Below are 22,403 nucleotides of genomic sequence, written 5' to 3' on the forward strand. Positions count from 1 at the left end.
CCCCACAGCAGTCTACCATAAATATGCATTCCAACACTATAGCAAACAAAAGCAAAACATATCAATGGTGCCCTTTGTGACACTGGAAAAAACTTTCCCGATCCTGATTAGGTCGTGAGGTTAAGCCTGAGCATGAGTACTGTACCCATTAAGCAACTTTCTGAAATGCTTCAGTAAGATTCAGCACCAGCCCAGGCCCTGCGCTCTTCCTCTCACCACTGGTTCAGTTTCTGGTCTGTTCCTACCTAGTAGTAGCCAACATGTATCAAGGGGAGAGGGAAAACAACTCTATTGTCACATTTTTTAATTGTTCAGGTGAAGCAAAAGATTAATACATGATAAAAATGCAAATTTTAGTGGAGTACTTCCCTTTTTTTTTTGTAGCAAGGGCTTATTACATAGGCTTTAATATTTATCTTTGATATTACTTCTCTTTTTTACAAAATTTGGCTTTATGGAGTAAATAATAGCATGCTATTCCAGATGTTTACCAAGAAGAAATGAATAACTCTTGTTGATGTCTATCAATGATTTTTAATGTATATTTATTTTCAGTCCTGTTTTGTTGTAGTGTGACTACCACATAGTATTATCACAACCAGCAGTTAATACTCACCTTCCCCATTTCATCAGATAGCCATACAGCCATGTGCAGTTTGAGCCACTAAGGATGAGGTATTTTTATATAGCCCAAGCTAAGACAGTTATTTTTAAGATGTGGAGGAAAAAAGCAGCACCATGTCCTAAATGGAATTTTTCCAGTAGATGTGGAAAAAAACCTCGTGACTGCTGGTCCTTCAGCTTTTATCCTCAGAGAAGTCAGTAAGATATATTTGTATTCAAGCAATGCTGGCAGTAATGTCTGTGGTTAAAGTTGTCCAATGTTGAGAACTGTGTGTATGGGGGTATGTGTATTATGTTTGTGCTTATATAAAACAGAGCTATATAGCTTACAGGAAACTGAGCAAAACATGCCTTCATCAAAAGGGCAAGTTCTTCCTGGTATAGAGCTTAAGCTCTGAAATTGAGGTATGTGCTGATTTTTGACAGCTATAATATGGTGGTAACCTTACCTAGAGTTTTTTTTCTTCCTTCAAAAAGCTGTCCTTTCATGTGTGTGATTGGCACTGAGCTTGCTTTGTGTTTAGCTTCTCTAATCAAGGGAATTTAAGCTTCTATTCTCCCAGCATTAGTACAGCAGTCATGGGAAATCTCAGACAAGCCAGATCTTATTGCAGCAGTTGACACAAATAAAAGCAGTTGTGCTTTTATTTATTTATTTTTGATGCTGGATGCTGATTAAAAGTTTCCAAGCATCCTTTAGCTATGTTATAAAGCCAACCAGCAGAGAGCAGGGCAGCTGCCGATGAAGGGAGATGCTGGTGGACACAGGACAAGATCACAGTGGGAAGCATCAGTGTGTGTAACTCAGAAAGCTGGGAAAGGTGTAAACAGATCCCCAATTTATCTATAGAGTGGGCTCTCCAAACACTGTTTTATTGGCCAGTGGCTCCTGCTTTACTAACCTCTAACCTCTGCAGTACTCAGAGGTGCTGCCCACCAGCCAGCCTTGTCTTTGAACCTCCCTTGGCTCCTGCCACCTCAAAGACTTGCAGTCAGATTCCTGTGTTTTGCTTGGGACCTCACCTCTCAGCAGGATGCCTGCAGCAGGGAAAACTGATCTACCCTGAGAACATAGACATATTTGAAGGCAATACCCCTAGGACTAGAAACCTATTGCTTTCGGTTTCAGGAGCTGTCCATCACTTGTCAAGAAATGTGGATAAAACATCCTCCCACCCCCCAACTTCTGGTCATGCAATAGTTGAATGTTCCCTGCAATTACATACACATATTTGTTTTCTGTTGTTTTCCAGACTGCTGTTGAATCAGTGATAACACAATTCTAGCTCACTGTAGGTCTGGTTTTATGTTAAAGGAGTGTGTGGAGGACAGACACCATGATAAAGATGATACAGGTTCAAGTATTTTTGACTTCTTCCCAGGTTAGGTGTGCCTGCCACTTCCTTTATGGTAATAGCCTGGTGAAATTGGAGTAATTAGGGAGCCACAAAAACTCCTGGAAACTGGAGGGAAGAGAGTGGGCTATTTTTTGTGTTTTCACATCATTATCAATGACTATGTAGATATAATGATTTATCTGGAACCTAGAGTAGTATCTGTATTTCTCTTTTTCAGCTGTGTTATTTCTATGGTGTCAACACATGCCATCTGCCTGTAAATAGGAAGACACAACTGAAAGCTCTTTGGGAGCAAGGGGAATTCAGAAAATGGTAGTAATTTTTTATATCACATGTTTTTAAAGCTGTAAATGCTACGTGAAACTTCAGGGTTTTGTTTGGCTGGAGGTTTTTTTATGGTTTTGTTGCTTTTTCCTCTCATCCTGCTGCTTTTTTTTTCTGGCTCTGTCTCCATACTTTGCAACAGTATTTCCAGCCAAAGCTGAGAATGGGGTGGTTCCTTGCTGCTCATAGTGCTGGTATCTGTTTGTTGGCTCCATAACTGGAATGTATTTTGACCATGGATTTGTAGGGTGCCAGGACAGTAAGTTAGGTTTCCTGGCTGGTGCAATGTTGCCTTCTGCAACAGAGTTACTAAGTTGACATACTCATTAATCAAAGAAGCAAGTTTGAGGTGCAGAAATGTATGGAGGGAGGGGATAGCACCAGTGCTAAGTGATATTTTTATCTATTCAAGTCTTGTGTTCTTGCTATTTTTAGAATTAAGTTGCTATCACTAGGACAAGGAATAGCGGAAATCCATATTTTAAGGGTAAAGATAATGCCGGATTTCAAAACTGTATAAAAAATTCCCACTTCATGGGAGAGAATGAGAACTCTTTTATTGAAAAGATCTTCTTTTGTGTCACATATTTAAGCAGAATAAGGCTCTTCATAACAGAAGATGAAAACCTTAGAAAGACCAAAGCAAAAAAAACCTTCAAAACCCACCACCCCTAAAACAAATCAAAAAACCCCTCAAACTCCCAATATTATGTGGAAGTGTGGAAGCAAGAGTGAAAATGTTAACTTTAACAGATATGCTTCTAAGAACCATTCTCATATATGCACAGTATGTATTGAACATATGGATTGCTACAATTGGTGTGATTCTTTTCAAAGCACCGAGGAGGAGAATTTGAGGAAGGCTGCAGTGCAAGAAGCTTAATTTTAATATCTGAGCTTGCACTAACATTTTCTTTTAACTCTTCTAAGAGTCAGCAAGTAGTCTCCAGCAATAAAACTGAGAGTGACTAGAAGTGAGTTACTCCCAAGTGGCTGGTGTCTGAAGGGTAAGATTAGCATTTTGAACTCTGACCTCTGTCCCCTTATGAATTGGCAGCTTCAAAAAGAAAAAGGAAAAAAAGAAATTTGGATAATGGAAAGATTCAGTTTTCACTCTCTGTTGTATCTGAAGGAGGCAAATGTGCTTGTTTCATAGCTGAAATTACTGCAGCAGAGAGTATTGAGCCAAAGGATTAAAGCCACTTACTGCTTCACTTTTGAAGAGATTGTTTTGGAAGCTGAATTACAATAACCAGCACCATGAAAAGTCTGTCTAGAATCTCTTTCTTAAAATATTTGACTGTAATGATACAAATTATTGTTTTGTTTGCTCATACTGCTGAAGTATCTTGTAATTAAGGAATATTCCTCTACAGGCCACTCATATAATCTGTATAAATGAAATCGATGAATTGAGTATTTTCAGGGCTTTACTTGAGAGTCATGCATAACTCAGGAACAAGAGTTGAAAGATGGAATGAAAGTTCAGAAATAATATTAAGATAATTACATTATTGTCAGATTACTATTACATTATTATTGTCAGGTTACATTAGAAGCAAACCTTAGTTAACTGGAAACAACAGTATGTGCCCTGCATTGTTCTACTGCTCATTCCTGTTTTTTCCCTTGCAGAGGAACTTCTGGTTTAAAGTTCAGATAACCCTGATGCTGAATTATGGATTAGTGTTTATCTGAAGTGATCAGGGGCCTCCAAAACTTCAATTACTTGCTTACCTCCATTTTTTTAGCTGTAGAGGTGACATGCTGATGTTCTGAGCACTCTTTATATACTGCCTGCACTACTGCTTTTCTTGGATAGGCCTGCAGTGAGAACCACATGCAACACAGACAGTTTAGGTTGAATTTGAAAGATGCTTTTAGTCTGATATTCTAGAAAACATAAAAATCAGACAACTTTACAGTTTTAGGCAAGTTAGCATGATTTTACCAGTATTTAATTGATTTAATGGATTAGCTTTTAAAATTCCTGCATAGTCCATGTATGGGGATGAGAAACTAATTTTTACTTTCAGACTGCAATTTCTAAAGAGTTTACCTCCAGTTTCAGGTAATTGTACTGGCACCCCAAAAGTGAGACAGCTTTTCAGAGCACAGCTCTCTAACTCTTATTGTTATGGCTGAAACACATGAATTATTTTTGAAAAATGTAGCCTACATTTGTGTAGATTTGTGTAGCCTAGATTTGCATTTCAAATCTTCACACCTCCCTGGGAAAAATGAGACAACTTCAGGTCACTATTGAAAACAGAACTTTAAGGGGAAGAAGGACCATGACCTACAGCTAGTCACTTACTTTATCCTCTCATGCTCCCTTACCAAGAGAAGAACAGATTTATCAGAAGGTATTTTAAGGTAGCAGAGCTCTAAATTTCTGCCTGAATAGCCCTATTTTTTCCTGCACTGATTACAGCGAGAATGAGCCAGCCAGCTCTAGGTGTGTTGAATATGATTGAGTGATATTGCCAAGGTTCCTAAACTAATCAAACATTTTTTTTTAATCTCAAACTCCCACAGTTTTCTAGAAACAACAAAATACTGCTGAATTCTTAATAGTATGAGGTCTTCTTCTTTCTTATAAGCCTGTGTAAAAGACCCAAAGATATCACTGGTTTTAGCTGGCCCAGCTAGTATCATCTTTGCTGGAGAGCTGCATACTAAAAGAGTATGTAGTAGTATGATCAGCAAGGAAGCTGTTGGTACAGGGAACCAGATGCAGGAACAGTAAAACAGTACAGAAAGAGGGTGCAGATTACAATTTATAAGCAGAAAAATGTGGGAACTTGGGGCCGTAGGGTCCTCAGTCTGAACCCAAAATTTGTTTTGGGAAACTTTTTATAAAATGCATATTGCTCCAAAAGAGAAACTTACACTCTCTTCAGTCCCATTTTGCAGGAGAGGTCAGTAGGGCTCTTGAGAACTCAGGTTTGCTATCTGACTATTCTATAACATCAGCTACATTCATATGCATTTTTAGTATAGGGCAAACATACAAAAATTCAATTTCTCCTGAACCTCAGTAGCCCATTTAATCCTCCTGCCCAATGCAGATAGTTTGGGGGAAGGGGAGGTTGCCTGGGACCAATCTGAGTAGTTGACTCGTGCTGTCTCTCATACCTTAGAAAACGTTTGCTTTGTTACAGTATGACATAGGACTTCAGCAGGTCTTTGTGGATGCTCTTCTGTATCCAGAGCTGTCAGGTGCACAGCTGAGCTGTAGATATTTACACATTTTAGCAAAGGGTTACTGCAGTCAGGTACTTCAGTTACTTAGCTAAGTGTTTTACTAGTTTAAAGTTTCTATTTACAAATAAAAGGAGAAGATAAAGTTATTGTTTTTTTTTCTATTCGTCTGTCCATCCCAAAATTTGAAAGGTTTAGAATGTTTAAGTCTCACAGCATCTCTTTGAGGTCAATATTACACATACTGCTGAGAGGCTGAAGCAGAAACAAGAAATCAAATAAATGCCAAACTTTTATCTGTAAATAAGTAAGAGAACCAGGATTAAAAGGAAGATCACCAAGTTTCCAGGCCAGTGCTGTTGCAGCAGGTAGGCCACACTCTTTTGCTTAGATAGACTTCTCTAATCCAGCTGGGAGTAAAAACCAGGAACACCAAGAGTCATTAAGAAGGGAAAGCATTTAAGTAGAGTCACCATAGGTGGTGTGAAAATGGTTGTATTTTAAGGCCTTGTAAACCCTTTCAAGGCATTTTGGGAACACTGAACTGCTGCAGTGGGGCAGAATCTCACAGCATCATGGCGCCTGACCTAAAAGTTGAGAAAAGTGGTGGTTTATGGGCAGTTAAATTTTACTACTCTTTTGTGAATTTTGTTTTTTTCCCCTCTTGCTGCTTTTACCAACTCCCACCAAATCATGGGCTGTGAAAAGACAGGAGGCTAGAAAGTTCCTTTCGTGGACTGTTTTCCCCTGGATCTAAATGTTACAGAAGGTAGTCCTTTCCTTGCCTTATACCCAGTGGGTTTTTTTTTTTCACAAACCAATCAAAAGATTTACATTGATCTGTCTTGCACTCTACACCAGAGCACCATTAGTGGCATTAACACTAGAACTGATAAACATTATATTAATGCATTCTGTAACCTGATGCTATGTTGGCTTGTAAAGAGCTTATAAAGAGATGCTGGGCCCGCAAGTGTGTTTATTTCTAAGGAAAAAAGCACCTTACCTAAATAAATCTTACTTTCTATGAGTAGGCTGCCCTGTTGCTGCATGCTGCTGCCTGTTGTCTGGTATTAAATAAGTGCAAATGCTCCCTTCCCAAGCTCTTGCCTGTGCTGGTATGTGCTGAATACTGTCTGTTTAGTTTCTTCATAGTCTGATTGAACTAAATCCTGGAACTGAAAACAAGTGGAATTGAACTTTGGGGCTGGATGCTTCCTTACTTGGTTTAAGGAACATCTGTCCTACAGATACTGCTTCTCTTTCTCAAGGTGTGCATGTGTATTTGTAGAGATAAATTAATAACGCTACATTATATTAAGAAATTTTGGCCTTTACGGAATGTGATAGGTTTTTATGGCTCATCTAATGAGGATGCAGCAGTTGAAAGTGGGGCAGGAGGAAGGAAGGAAGAAAGGGCAACAATTTACAACTACTTACTGGCATGCCTGTGTTTGTGAACTTGGTCTGCAGAACTCACTGCTTGGCGAGAGGAGAGAATTTGGTCTCCAATTCCTTCAGTCTTTGGCTTCCATAATGAAGTTGTCATGGCTTTGTTAAATTTACTGCAGAAATTGAATTCAGATGAATTAATTTCATGGGCAATCTATTGTGTAATGAGAGTTTCCAGTCACTTCCAACCCATTGGGCAACCCAATAACATAATGTATTTCTCATTGTCAATCAAGTCATACAGTACACTAGATTTGATTCTTCAAAACGTCGGTAAAATTGTTATAGAAAGTAATGCTTTTCTATCTTTCATTTTGGATCTATCCTAGATTTTCTCTTTATCCAGAAATTTAGAAGAGAAATTACTATTCTTTCTGCTTTCAATTCCTCGTAAGCCATACAGGTTAATGTACATTGCTCTGTGTTGTCTTGGCAGTTACATGAAGTAGATGTTTGATCTCTGTTTACCACCTAGGTTGCCCATGGCCTAAGCAATATTTAGGTGTGTACAAATCTAGCATTCTCTACAAGTCTGTGTCCACATAGTGTGCTTCCTTAGAAAAATCTGGAAACCTCATCAAGCAGGCTTCTAGAGTACAAGAAGCTAATTTCAGTTCAAGTTTAAAGGAGAAGCCTGACTTTATCATAGTTGTAGTCTGTGTGTAATGAATGCTATGTGAAAGCTAAGGTCTGGACTTATGTATTGTTTATTTCAAGATCCTGAAAGCTCTAATTAGTGTATTACAATTACCATACCTTATAAACATTGCTTAGTATATTGAAGTTACTCTTGAGTTTTCTGGATTCATAGATATGGAAAAGAGAAACAGAGAGCTCAGTAAAGCTAGGTAAGAATAATAACAAAGTTGGCATAGGAGTCTGTAACAGAAACCTTTTTCTTTTGTTGTTGTTACTCTCTCCTGTACCACAAATTTGTTCATGGGATTTTTATCCCCTTTATTTCTTACATTCCAACATAAGCTTTTCAACCTCACCACGAAGAGTAGAAAATACATTTCAGATGGAATCAACATACATCTTCCCAATAGAAAACTTTCCCAAAATATTTAGTAACTCAGCATGTGGAGCAGCAGACACTAGCAAGCCATGTTAATCAGTTCTGCTTTATAAAAGCAAACAAGGTGGGGAGGAAGTAATGAGACCCTGAAACATCTGTTTGGGGACTTCAAATCCCCTTAGAAGGTTTTGAGTTCTGCCTTAAAGAAACACAACTCCAAAAATATTACAACTAACTGTGGGAACATTTTATGGCTCTTTACAAAAAATTAATTACATAAATATTAGTCTATAAAACATAAATTCCCTCTGCCCTCTTCTCCAGATTTGCTTCTGGTATAAAGGTGTGATCTTGCCTGACACTGCAAACATTCTTTAAGCAAAGAGAAGCTGGATCAGATCCATCCTAGTTTTGCTGAAGGAAGAAAACCATCTTTGATTTTTATGATGCTAGATAATACTAGATATTACAGTATTAATAAAGAACCTTAGAACATTATAGGAATGCTGTCATTTAATAACAATGGAATACATAATCTTGTATTTCACACTATTAGTAGTTACTTAATTGCTTATAAAGTTATTGTTAAAAGGTTACATTAAATAGTTTCTCCTTCCTACTTAGTGTTGCTTACAGCAATTGTTCTAAAATAAAATTTGGAATCTGTGTTCTTACTTCTGTTTATTTAGCATACTTGAACAGAGAAGTTAGCTGTTCTGGTCCGTTCTAATTCTTAATCTGCTTCTGGTTTTCTTTTTAGATAGGTTGCTGCTGAGTTCTGGATAATACATTTTTCTTAAGGAATGGGGCTTTTGCTTAGCATGTGGAATTTGCTTTATTTAGTATATTTTTATTTATTCTTACCTGTTTATATAATTCTTCTGCTTTTACACTTGAATGTGGTAGTATTTTTGTTTCATGTTCTTGGTAACCAGCCTGTTATCCAGCTGTTAAGTCCTACCAGGAAGAGAAATAAGGAGAGGGAAGTGATTCTATTCTAAACTGATGTTGCTTTGCACTCTCTCTGGATGACAAGCTCCAGAACAGTGTCATTTTGGACATACCCATCAGTGCAAAAATATTTGATTCCTTCAAATATTCTCATTCTGTTTACTCACTTGCAAAATAATGCTGCTGCTTCTTTTTATTGGCTGTGAGTCCTTTTAGGGGGTGGAGTTGAGTTTGAAGCCTTCAGGCTTTATGGAAATACTCTATCTACAATAACCATGCCTCCTAATTTAATTTCCACCTGACATGTAGACTGCATGGAACAGATTGTGCATGGCAAGCCAAAATTGATTGTTAAGCACTGGATTTGTGCAATGTGAAAGTGAATTTTATTCTCTTTACAGGCAAGGTGGTTCTGGGAAGCATATTTTCGATCGATGAAAGCAATTGCTCTTGCTACCCTTCAGATTATCAATGATAGAATTTACCCATATGCTGCCATTTCTTATGAAGAATGGAATGATCCCCCAGCTGTGGTAAGTTGATTTGTTTGATTTACTCATAAAACAAATTGTGGATTTGGTTTTGGTTTTTTCCTCGTATAAAAGGTATGCACTATGAAACTTGGTAGTAATTCTGTGTATGTGAGTTTGTGTGTGTATGTGTTGTGCTGGTAACTTGCACAGATGAAGCTAATATATTTTATGACAATTGGCAAAATAACTAGCAGTTCATTTTATGTCCTGGCACTAAGATGAGAACTTTTAAATTTGCTATTGCACATGTTAAATTGCTTCCTTGGTTATTTATTTATTTATTTATTTATCCTTGATGCATACACGTACACACACACACACACTTTATTTCTATTGAATTCAGGGAGAGTTTGGAGCACTGCAAGTATTTGGGCACAGTCTGTATGACTGCAGAGAAAATAGTGGAAATGCTGAAGATCTCAAACAATCTGCAAGGATCTTTCATATAATTCTGTTGAAATAGCTAATTATTCCTATGCCTATAATTTTCTCCATGTTATTTCTTAACAATTTATCTTATAGAGAAACTGATGATCAAAGTTTTGCTGATTTTTTTTGGGGGGGGTTTTTGGTTTAATTTAAAGTTTCACAGGTTGAACTCACTTCTGTTAAGAAAAAATGGTGCAGTATTAATTAACCTCCTGCACCAAGCAGCTGGTTCTGATTTTTGACTATATAAAACTCTGTAGATGATTTTCACTCATAATCAGTTAATTTTCTCTGTGTCAAAATATAAAAAATAGTGTTGTTTTACTAATAAAACCAAACTTGTTAACTGTCTTGCTTTATGATAGTTTAGAGAAAGAAAGCTGGGTAGGAGTACTCAGGAGCAGAGTGTTTTACTTTGAACTCTTCCGGCCGATGGAGTGTGAACAATTGCTGAGGAAGAGTTAGAAGTTCATTGCTGTGCTTCAGAAGTTGTGTTTCCATTGCCTAGCCAAAGGCATTAATAATCTCCTTTTGTCATTTCTTGGAGAGGAAATGTGGCCCTGGTCAGTATTTAAGGAAGAAATTAATCTGCACAAGTGTGTACTCCACAAGAAGGGAATCAGAACATCTTAACACCTTCACAATTATGCTAGCAGAACCAAGCACCTTTAAACACAGTGAAATGAAGAAAATTCTTAAGGATTACTCAGTCTTTAAAGGGAACCTAAAAACATTTCCTGGATTCTCTCCTATACTTTTTTTTTTTTTTTTAATAAATGCACTAGTCAGAGTTCCAGAGTTGTCTGCTGGTTGGGCAGGAATAATCTGCTTGAGCCTGAGTATGTGTCTCATCTAACTGCTGCCTAATATCCACTCACTGCACTGTTACAATTTCTAGTAAGCCTGGATGAAACATTATAGTTGAAAGGACTTACATATGTACATTTGAGGTAGCAGAAGATGGCAACTGTATCCTCTAACTTTGCTAGGAAGGCAAAATAACTAATGTCCTATATGTTTCTCTAAATAAACTTCATGGCTGAAGCTTTTAAAGAAAATGATTTCAGGTCAGCCTCAGGGCCAGGATATAGCTAACTTAAAATAAGCACCTGTGAGTTAACATTAATACTGCAGTGAAAAGTGTTAGTAACTGGGTGTCAAAAATTCTTATGTTGCTACCCAGAACTAACCTCCAGAACTTGCCATGTGTGTTCTGCCTTCAAACTCAGCCGCCTCAATACCCAGTTCCTTTAGCTCTGCTTGTTTTTCCATGTGATGTTGTGGTCAGTAGGGATTAAGTACTCTTCTGTATGCTTTTGTTCCTGTTACGTGGTTTCAATAGGAACACAAAGGTGCAGAAAGAGTATGTGGAAGCTGTAGGCACATTAACAAGAGGTGCAGAGGTGCAATCACTGTTTTAAGGGCTTACTGAAATTAGCCAGAAATTTCTTTAATCAGTACAAGACTGTTTAATAGAGCTCAGATTCCTGGGCTCTGAATAGTGAGGTTTTGAAAAAGAGAGCACAGATTTGCCTATAGAATATCCATACAGGAAAATGCCAGCTTTAAAAGGTTTATGAACTTAGTTGCTATGACAAATTCACCTTTCTAACAGAAAGAAAAGCTTGCTGTGCAAAATCATTATGCAGAGAAAGATACTTAGAAAGAACCCTTGGCCATGGTTGCTTACCTGCCTGCCTCCTTTGTTTAAGGTGGGGGGTTTTTTGTGTTGCTTATAGGGGTTCATTTTACTTAGTATGCCACTAGGATCCTGAGAAATAACAGAAAAAGTTTGGTAAAATGTCCTGGTTACTAGTATTGTACTGCTCAATTGTTACAACTGCTTCAGGTGTTAGATAAAGCAGTATAACCATTATTTCTAGTTTGACAATTAGAATGGCTCATAACTCTCCAAGGTGCACATTACACTTTGTATTTTGTTGAGCTATTGTAGCCTCAAGCGTTTGCTCCCAGAATTAGATTCATCATCTGATTTCAGTCTGTTTTCTCTGTTTTTGTATAGTTCTGCCATTTAGTATTTTGATTATAGTATAATAGAATAGATTCAATTTTGAGTTAGCAAACACTTAGCAGATGGCAGCAGTAAGTATCCTAGATAAGAGATTTTTAGAGGTCTCAAGTAGTCAATTAAGTTAGTTTGTAACAGCAGCACATACGAGGAAAAAGCTGAGAAAGCTGCATCTTTCACAAAAGGCTGCCCCAAGTTTGCAAAGTAGGACTGGTAGGCTTCTCTTTGCTTTTCTTTGAGCTTGGATACTTCAAACTAGGAATTTAGACGTATCGGCAAGCATAATAATGGTTACATTGTTTTTACTGCAAAATTTCATTGATTTTTGTATCTGAGGGGATGGCTTTTACCTTGTACAGTCAGCATGAAAATGATACTTGCTTAAAATTAGAGAGGCATACTCATGGCTAGATCTGCACATGGATAAGCTTTATTCCTGTTCCTGATTCCTGGAGATATTTCTCAAGTCTCAACACAAAGAAACATCAGCCCATCTTGTGTAGAGTTTGTAGTTTCCCAAACACTTTAAACTGCTGTAGTAGGTACTGCTGCCCAAAGAAGCAGTCCTGCACTCTTCTACAGTTGGATTACAGTTTCCTCTTTCATGTGCAACCTTCTTTTTGGTTTTTCTGTTTCACTTGCCGTGAATTAGCCAAAATAATATTCCTCATATAAAACTTACCAGGCAAAAGAAAAAAAGAAAAAGAGAGTGGGGGTGTGTGCAAGAGAGGGACTGGGTGGCTTGAAGGCTGCTTTTCTTGGCATTAGTTTGCCTTATATTGGCTCAAAATAATAGTAAGAGTGTTGCCTGAGTATCTTCACCACAGTGTCGATCCAGCAGTGGTACAGGAGGGTGTTTTTCCAGTAGGGAGTATAAGGTATGCAGAAGATAAATGCATATACAGTTAATTCCATACTTAGTATATCGCACAGGGGAAGTGATCCAAGCAGTTTTATGTGCTTTTATGGGCTGACTGAAGACTGTTGGCCTTTCTCAAGCAAAAAAAAGTTATAAAGTGGATTATTTTTCTACTTGTTCACTGTCCTGTCGAGGAAATGGAAGACTAGTAGCATATAGTATGTTATGGAATAATATTTTGAATAAAAATGCACTATGAGATATTTCCTTCTTTTAATGAAGAGGAGCAAATGATACTTTTGGGGACTGAAATTCATTGCTGGACCACTTGAGTCCTTTATGTCTCAGGCAGTCTTTTGTTGCAAGCATGGGAGTTTAATCTCTTTTGTATTTCTTGGCCCAGTCATTATCCATTAGGCAGAGGCAATCAGTTATGTCCAAGTAAGCCAGAAAATGAGTGATTCTACAGTGCGCATTTTGATGGTTACCAGTTTGGGCTGGATTAGAAATAATTACTTGGGCTTGAGATGTGATCTGTTACCTCCAATTAAGTACTTTGTTATGCTCTAATAGACGTAAATTACTTCCTCACTTATGCTTCATTGTAGATTGTTTAAATTCTCCTCTTTGCCTTATACCTCACTAACATATATGGGTTTCTGAAAAATGAGTAAGACAGAGTTTTTTCAGAATTCTTCAGCTGCTTTTGTTGAAATTCTTTCAAGCCTGTTTATAATGTAGACCTATGAAACATTAGATGGCTTTTTTTGTCAGGGGCTGCTTTTGAGCTCTGACCTTGGATGATACAGACCAGAGTTTAATAATCACTTGAGAATATCAGTATGCGAACAATAAACATACCAGATTTCTTTTCTTCCAGTGAGGCAGAAAACAGCACCATCATTTGGTGTAAACTAAAATAGCAGAATTATCTTAGTGCCCAAAATGCCATTCATTTAGCAAAGCCTAAGTAGGATGTTCGTTTACAGAATACTTTGTGGGTCCTGCCAATTACTAGGCACTTGACACTTGTTAAAAAATTAAACTATTCTTAACCTCTTTGACTAGTATTTTATAGTCCTCAGTCTACAGATAATGCTACTGTTATAACTGTGCTTCCCTCCTAGTACCATTTGTCATCTCCAAAGCATTAAGCAAATATTAGCATACACTTTATCTATGAGATATATATATGTAAATGAGAACAAGCTAGCACTTTTCTGGGCAGTGCATATCTGGTATTTTTTCCATTGAACAATATTAGATATCTGTTCCTGCTGTAGTTTCCAGCTACTTGTGTGATAGTTTCAGTCAGCTGGATGAAATCTTGCTTTGTTTATTATGTTAGAAGATAGGTATTCTTTTTTATATTAAATAAATTTCAGTTCATCGATTCTTTTTGGTGTTGCTGTTATGTACAGGTTGAATATCCCACATGTATTCAGCTGTAAGTATTGGTATTTTTGTGTGTGTGTGAAACATGATTTAACAGTTGGTTCTTTAATTTACCTGCCCAGAGGTTAGGATACTTTTCTTACACAGTGGATTATTCTACAGTAGATAGAAGTTCCTGTCTGTCCTGTGGCTAATTATTTTCATGAGGAGGGTTTATGATCTTCATTAAAACATTAAATGATGGCCGCTGCAACTTGGTTTGTGTTTCTGTTGAGTGTAAGCACTTTGGTTGGCTCAGGACAAGTAGGGACGGTTAATTCCTTTGGTTTTGCCCTGTGACCACTTGAGGATGGGAAGCATGATGAAATACTTTCTCAAAGTATTGAATAGAAACTTACCATAAATAATTGGAGAAAAATAGAATAAATCAAGGCTTTTTTTTGGTCTGGTAATTCATAATTGAAACCACATTGAGGTTAGATTGATTTTAAGAACAACCCAGCTGAAAAAGCCTAAACCACAGTGGCAGGGGATATACCTCTGTTTTGCTTAGATGTATAGAAGAACTGCTTATCTACTAAGTTCAACACACTGCTGTCCTTACCTCTGTACTTTTAAAAGACAGTGAATTATTGTTCAGACTGTGTAGTTTCACTAATACGTAGTTAACAACAAGCAGGCTAGGTGTTGAAAATAAAATGGTGTCTTAGGGTGAAAAAGGAAAGGACAGGGAGGAAAGCTCACTGTCTTGTTCATGGGAGCAGTGAAATTTTATTCTTAAGTGCTGTTGCTGAGTTTTCCCACTAAATGATAGCTGGGAAGTTCATGATTCTTCTTTAACATGGAACATCTTACACAGCCTTGTTTTCCCAGAAACCATTCTGTGATGTAGTTTCTAATGTGTCTACCGTACCTTTTTCAAGTCTCTTTCAGTAGTGAACAGCCAGTTAAGAAGTTTTGGGATAGGACTGAGTCTTTGTTATCTCTGGTATTTTACAAGTATCTTTGAGGCTCTGTAGAATTTAAATACTGAGGTTGGCCATTTCTCAGTCCAGTTGTGTTCATTGACGTCCTGAAGCTCCCACCTATCTCCCTTCTGTACCCTGCTAAGAAAGGTCTGTTACAAACTCCCCTGCTAAGCTGAACCTGAAGACTTCCCATTGAGTCCAGTCTGAAGCCTCCCACATAATGAGAATTCAGCTCCCTTGATACCTTGTCCTTAATGTATTTATTTTTCCTGAAGTGTAGTCAGGTTGTTTTTAATGACCAAGAGGGAGGACAATATTTGATCAAGCTATAGTAGAGGAAAGTGACTTGTTTCTAAGGCATTATTACACATACACACTTGTGCAAAGCATGCACAGGACAGCTGCAGCAGTCTGAATCCTTGTGTGCATCCACAACCATTCCTGACTTCTCCTCTCTTCCAGCTTCAGGGTATTCCTAAGCCTGTCACTCATGTTCCACTATTTTGGATTTTCACATGAACTGCAAAGAGCTGTCAGACAACTCAGACTGCGAGACTTAAGTGATATGAAATTACTCTTAGGAAACTAACATTTGAATTTGATCCTTTTTGCTCATAAAAATGATTCACAGCAAGTAACCTATTAATCTTGGATTAATTTTCCTGGCTCTTCTAATGATATTAGCTGGGAGGGTGATAGAGAAAGGTTGTCTTATCCATAGCTGAGTGTCAGCACTTTGTCAAAGAAAGGTGATGGATGATCAATGTACTGTTGCTGTTTGCTCTCCTCTCTGAAAGTGAAAGTCTCCGTGAATTTCCATCAAGAATGTTAATAAAGATGGGAATGGAGCAAATGTGCCTTCATCACTTGGTTGCTTGAGCAGTGACTTGGAGAACCCATCCCTATGTCATTAGCCATTTCATGCTTTGCTGCCATAATGGAGATTTAATTAGGTTGCTGTTGTATTAATTGCCTGTATGGTTTGCTTTTCCCAAGCAGAAATCTGGAAGACTTTAGCAAATTATGGAGGCTTGAATTTGCCTGATTTCCTGCAGAAAGTGGGGTCAATAGGTCTCAGACTGTAGACACACTCTTCAGGCAGGCAGCAGGGGGTTGGCTCTTAATGGCACTTGAGAGATGCTTAATTGCCTTTTTGAAATGTTTTTCTCAAACGAGAGGCATGGTTCTCCCATCCATTAGTGTGTGTCTACAGGCTTTTCCCTCCCTCCATCATCCTTTAGTAGGTGCAGGAGCAAAACTTCCTTAAAAGTTGCCTTATTTTTCCTAAGTTATGACCAGCAGGGGAGAATTTTCATGCCTTTCTGAAAGTAGTAGAAGTTGGGATTTAAGGAATGTACCTAAAACATAAGTTTATAAGAGAAATTCATGACCATTTTAGGTACCTATGTACCTAAATTATTGTACCTAATAAATAGTATGTACCTAAAAAGCACATAGGTACATACTATTTATGTATCTATGTGCTTGCACATATATGCATGATTTATTTCTTTCTGTAAGTACCTAAAATAGCCTTAGATTATGGAAAAGGAATAATCCTTTTCAAAGGATATCATAGCAAGCAATTTGTTAGGAAGTGCTGTGGACAGAGAGAAAAAGTTTCTAGAAAAACTTCAAATGCGTGCCATTAATCTAGGTAGCAATTCTCACCCTTAAGTAATATATAGAACATTGTCTGCAGATGGCTCTACCAGTTATTCCTTCTTGTAGGACAGAAACATATTATTTTCTTGGCACTCTGATTATGATGTTAAACCTCCGTTTCAAGTATTAATGAAAAGAGGTTTCTGAGAGTTGTGTTAAGAAGCTGCTTGACATTACCAGGGTCATTTGGATAATAGGAGTCTTGGGGTGGGGGTTGTATGGAAACAAGTGTGTAGTAAAGCTTTAATGAGGTGGATTATGCTCTGGTCACATTCAGATTGTGATTTGCTGTAGGAATTACTGAAGCTGCAGCAAAATCAGAGGGCTGTCCCCATCTGCCACTAGTCATCTTGTACAACTAGTAAAGTATGTACAAAAGCTTTAATTTTAGAAAATGTAATAATCTGAAGGCAGATTTTTCTCTGCACATATCAGTTGCTGACATAGTGGATGTATATTTTCTGAATTACTGAGTGTGCTTTCGTGGGTAGCCATGCCCCTTTCATGAACCAAAGTTCCATATTGTATCGTTACTGTTTCTACATTATCCTATTATTCCTCTTGGGTAAAAACTAGAACTTTGTGTTTTCCATTAGGATCCTCACAAACAGTTTAAGATGAATGCTGCTTTTACCAGACCTGATAAAGTGTGTGTAGCTGAAGGCCAGTCTGTCTTTCCAACTATTTCAGGAAGTCTACTAAAACATATTACTCCTACTGACAGGTCCTTGCTTGGAACATACTCTTAGACCATCCTGGACAAAAGAGTGTGCCAATTCTCTGCTTAACTTTTCTGCCTCACATATTTATCCCCTCTTCAGTTTTGATTTGTTCATAGAAGGAAATCATATTCACATCATATTTTTTTCTCCTTTACCAAAACGGTCACAATGTTATGATGTCTTTCAGTAAATAGGCTCTTTATTCTCCTCATCGTAGAAGCCATTCTAGTTTGAGGTGTCTAACCATTAAACACGAGGAAGGCAATTGTTGGGTGTAGAGACTAACCCAAAGACTGATTGGGAAACAGAAAATGTCAAAGTTTACTTCCTACAAATATGACCTTGTAACTCTGAGTCTGTAAAACTTTCATTACTCCTTATACAAGCAGGCTTATGGTATGAGTTTAGCTGGAGAATTTCACAGTATTTCTGTAAACTGCTGGAAGTTGCTAACCTCTTATGAGTGTTCATAGTTTTTACAGGCTAGGATTCAAAACTTCCTTGCAAAACAGCATCACTCAGTCTCTGCTTTCCCAACTCCCCTTTTCACCTCGTCCCAAAGGGTTTGGTTTTTCCCTTTGCTTCTCTGTCCGACCCCTGCTTGGAACATCAGTTGGAATGGAAAATTTGAGACTAAAATGCTGGTGCTTTCATTCTTGTCAAATGGTCCCTTCACTGCTTCCCTCCCCCACGCTGTCAGCTCCAAAGGAGGTTGGCACATTCAGTGGGAATTTAGTTGTCTATCTTGTCTTCTGCCATCTGGGCTGGCTTCCCTATGCTGACAGTGTATTGAAGTAAGACCTTTAGAGTCTTAAAAGGGATGCCCTAGTTAAAATTCACAAGGAGCAGATAACTCTCTGAAGTTCATCCTTGCATCTCATGTCTTTTAAAATTTTTTTTAATGTAATAGGTGGGTTTTTTCCACCATTGAACAAACTGTGTGGAAGCCAGTACATTGTTCCTCTTCATACCTGCTTTTTCCCTTTTTGCTTGGGTGCATGTTTTATGCCAAGTTTGTGGGTTTATTGCTTTAGTTTTATTGTAGTTAACACTTTTTCACTCTGAAATTGTAGTGCTGATTAAGTTTCTCTTTGTTTATTGAGTCCTGACTATAATTTTAAATGTCTTGAAATAATGATTAGTAAATGAGAATTGAGCCATGCTAGCTGGGTTCAATTCACCTTGGTTTTTCTTTTCTACAAATCTATCTGCCTCTTCCACTTTATTTTTTACCTTAACCTCTACTTGTTTGCAATATTACAGCTAGACAAAAATGAAAAATCAAATAAGAGATTGGAGTAAAGGTTTTGAGAAATTGCTGAAGTCAGGAGAGTCAGCCTGTCTGATCTGAGCAAATTACAAATCCGATGGTTAGTGCCTGGCTAAATGAATTACTCCCTGCTGTGATAATTCACTTTAATCAAATTCTTTTGCTGTTTTCTTGTTTTTCTTCACAGAAATGGAGCAGTGTGAGCAACCCACTCTTCCTTCCACTGATCCCACCTCAGTCCCAAGGTTTCACAGCCATAGTTCTGACCTATGACCGGGTGGAGAGCCTTTTCCGAGTCATCACGGAGGTGTCTAAAGTGCCTAGTCTATCCAAATTGTTGGTAGTCTGGAACAACCAGAATAAGAATCCACCAGAAGGTAAAAACCCATGGGAGGGGTGGTGGAGGAAGGTGAAACTGGGCATAGCATGTCTATTGACACCTGTTACAGAATGACCTTTTTTCTACATCTTTTATATTCAAGAAGTTTTTTGTGGTTCTTTCAAAATAATCGGTTTGGATTTTTTGTGACAAAGTGCTTGAAAGTGAAATAAGAGAAGCCAAAATAGATTACAAGGAAAAAAGCATACTTCTGAATCAAAAAGTTACAATATTACAAAAAAATTTCTGTCCTTAACATTTTTTGGGGGAGTCGTAAGGAGAGGCCTATTTTTGATCTGTCAATACTGCTGCTACTGGACAGTTTCTAGAGCAAATGTGGTTCAAAGCAGCAAAGTAGTTTGAATGCTTGGAGCTATAAAATAAGTGAATATTTTGATTGATGAAATGAAAACTTGGGACATTGCATGTGTCCAAAATGGAGTTTCCATACCACTGGAATATCTTGTGAAAATGCTAACTCTTGCCCACTAAGACAATACATAAGTGCCTGTTTTAAAATATTTCTCTTTACAACACATATGATATACTATGCTGTTCTTTATAGTATTTGAGTGAGTCTGTTGTCATCTGCATGGTTTTTAAATACTTTTAAAATTTGTGGTTATTTTAAAAAGAGGACACATTCACAGATGTTTTCCTAAGTTATTTGAATGTGTAGATTTTTGGAAGAAGGTTTGGTTTCAAAGGTATATTAATGACTTCAATGTGAATTCAGTGCTGTAAATCTCTCAATTATTTGTTTAATTTTCAGTAGCTGAGGTGTGCTTTGCAAGCCTGGCATACTGCTGTATTGTATCCCGTTGTGCCAGGACGTCAGTCCCAGGCTGCCCAGTCCTCACAGCTTGCTGCCTACAATTTCAAACCCAAGATCCTTACCCCATGTCTTTTTGACTCCTTCCATGCAATGTCATTGCACACTCCGTGGGCTGCTCTGTGTCCAACCAACTCCCTTCTTTCCCATCCCCAGGCTGCCCGCCTCATGAGACCATGCTGCTCCTAATCTTCTCCCAGGTCCTCAGCTGGAAACATTCCATTATGAAATCACCATGGAGTAAATGGGAGGTCTTGCCCCATGGAAGGGAAGCTAGCTAGGCTTGGCCTTTGGTAATCCTCTCCAGTGCTAGACAGACTCTCCAACACTGCTCATTTTATTTCCATGCTTACTGTCCCTAGGGTGACCTTCTTCAAGTTCTGAACACCACTACTAAAATCCTGAGCATTGTGCTACGCAATTAAAGCCTCCTCTTCTCATTCTGGATTAAATACTATAGCTACAGTAGCTGTGTATGAGCCTGGTTCCCACGTGCTGTACATATGGATCTGTCATTCTCATCTGAAAATGTGGTGATTTTGTGGGACAGGAAATGTTGCCTTCTAGGAATACGTGTTCAAAAAAAATGCTGTATTGTGGAGTCTTCTTCAAAGTGTGTTGTTAGGACTCCTCACTTTATAATTGTCTTTCCAGAGGCTTCAACTGCTGCTGTGTTCTACTCTTCAAGGTTAGTTATTCTGCACAGCAGCAAGATGCAGCATAGAAATTAATCCCTGACCACTTGTCTCAATTTACCGTCTCCTAAGAACTTCTCAGAGCCAAGCTATTGCTACCATTCACTTTGCTCATTTGCCATTTTGGCAACTTGCTCCAGTTTAAAGCAGAGTAGCTTTATTGTTTGCTTTAAACAGTGTTCTTTATTACTTCTTGGCTAAATACCTCAAGTTCAGTAATTTTTCACATGTTTTGTAACCCTTTAGAGTAAAAATTGTCGTGTATAAATTGGTAACAGCTGGAATTTTTGCAGTAAGCAGTTCTTTTCTAAAAGCAAAAAGGCTTAGTGATAGATACAGTTATGTGATCACTCAGTGTGGGTGGATTTAACCCAAATTAATTGCTTCCACATTTCCTTCAAGTGTGTCTGAGATACAGGAGAGTTGAAGCAAATAGATCATTACAATGACCTTTTCTTTTCAATCATTGTATTAATCTTGAAAATCAAAGTGTGTTTAATTTTCTTCTGCCTCTACTACCACTAAGTCATAAACCAGTTCAGAAAAAACCAATAACCTGTAGAGCTTAAAACTGTGGACTTGAGAGCACGGTTGAAAGCGTAAGCAGTTTTGTCCTTGCATTAGCTTAAGCATTGCATTGGAGCGAATAACTATTTGTTTTCAGTGTCCCTTGTCCCTTTATTGCTGTTACAGCCATTGTAATCTCTTGCCCTATGGCTAGAGAGAGGTCAGTTTGATTAAATTGACTTGTTTTATTCCAGATCCATGCAGGGCATTCCACTTGGCTCTTCAGCCAGCCTCTCGTTCAGTCTGTCTATTAGTGATCCTAATCCTCGGACTTCAAAGCTTCTGCTGTTTATAGCCTGTTAAAGCCAGGAAGTTTCTGATGGATTAGAACAAGGAATGAGTTTGAAGTTTGTAATGTGCACCACTGTCACTGATAAAGTCTAGTTTATTACCCTACAGTAGTATCTGCACTTTTATGGCTATTCATTTTTAATTGGTTGTAGTAAAGCAGAGGTGCTTAACCTTCTAGAGCATCAAGTGCTGTATTTCTTGGTCCTTTCCACATAAGGGGCATGTTTTGGTACAGAAGCAGATCTCTGCTTTTGTCATTGCAACCCCTCATGTGTTTGTTTTGTTTTGCATATATAAGTGGGAGGGTTGGGTGAAGAACATCCAAGTTGCCTTCCTTAGTGAGTGAATATCTGCGCTAAACTGAGAATTAGGTTTAGGTTTCCTGGGATGCAGCTGGCAAAGTGCCACACAAGTGGCATGTGGCCTTTTCTTTCTTTCCTCTGTCAACACCAGAAAATTATTATAAGCGAAAATATCGTTGTTATCAAAGCAATATACTATGCACTTGCAATACTGCCTTTATGTAATAATTCTCACAACTTAGGAGGGAAACCTAATAAAAATTAAATGCTCTAAAAATTGTACAAAATTTAAGATCATGGAATCACAGGTGGTCACTGCCAGCAGTACTGCTGAGCATCCCAGCTAAGAGGCTGTGCTGATCTCAGCTGCTGTGCAGTGGTAACAAGTGTGGGGATTCTGCAAGGTGTATGGAAACAAAATCCTTTCAAACTTAGGCCTCTCAGGGCAGATGCAGCTCTGATGTGACAGAATTTTTTTGTTATTCTGGCTGATAAAAAGGGTAAGCAGGTAAGAGGGCAATGGATTAATTAGACAC

General features: G+C 38.0%; 1 protein-coding gene across 1 annotated transcript in view; it reads left to right on the forward strand.

Annotated features, from left to right (window-relative positions):
- The window catches only part of EXT2 (exostosin glycosyltransferase 2), a 70,630-nt gene that overhangs the window by 23,275 nt on the left and 24,952 nt on the right, over window positions 1–22,403 (forward strand). The window contains exons 8-9 of the mRNA XM_008639394.2: window positions 9,333–9,464; window positions 18,989–19,178. Of these exons, the coding sequence (XP_008637616.1) occupies window positions 9,333–9,464; window positions 18,989–19,178 (322 nt within the window). The remainder of the gene's footprint in view (window positions 1–9,332; window positions 9,465–18,988; window positions 19,179–22,403) is intronic.

This window comes from Corvus brachyrhynchos, unplaced genomic scaffold (assembly GCF_000691975.1).
Source record: "Corvus brachyrhynchos isolate BGI_N302 unplaced genomic scaffold, ASM69197v1 scaffold115, whole genome shotgun sequence".
Classification (NCBI taxonomy): domain Eukaryota; kingdom Metazoa; phylum Chordata; class Aves; order Passeriformes; family Corvidae; genus Corvus; species Corvus brachyrhynchos.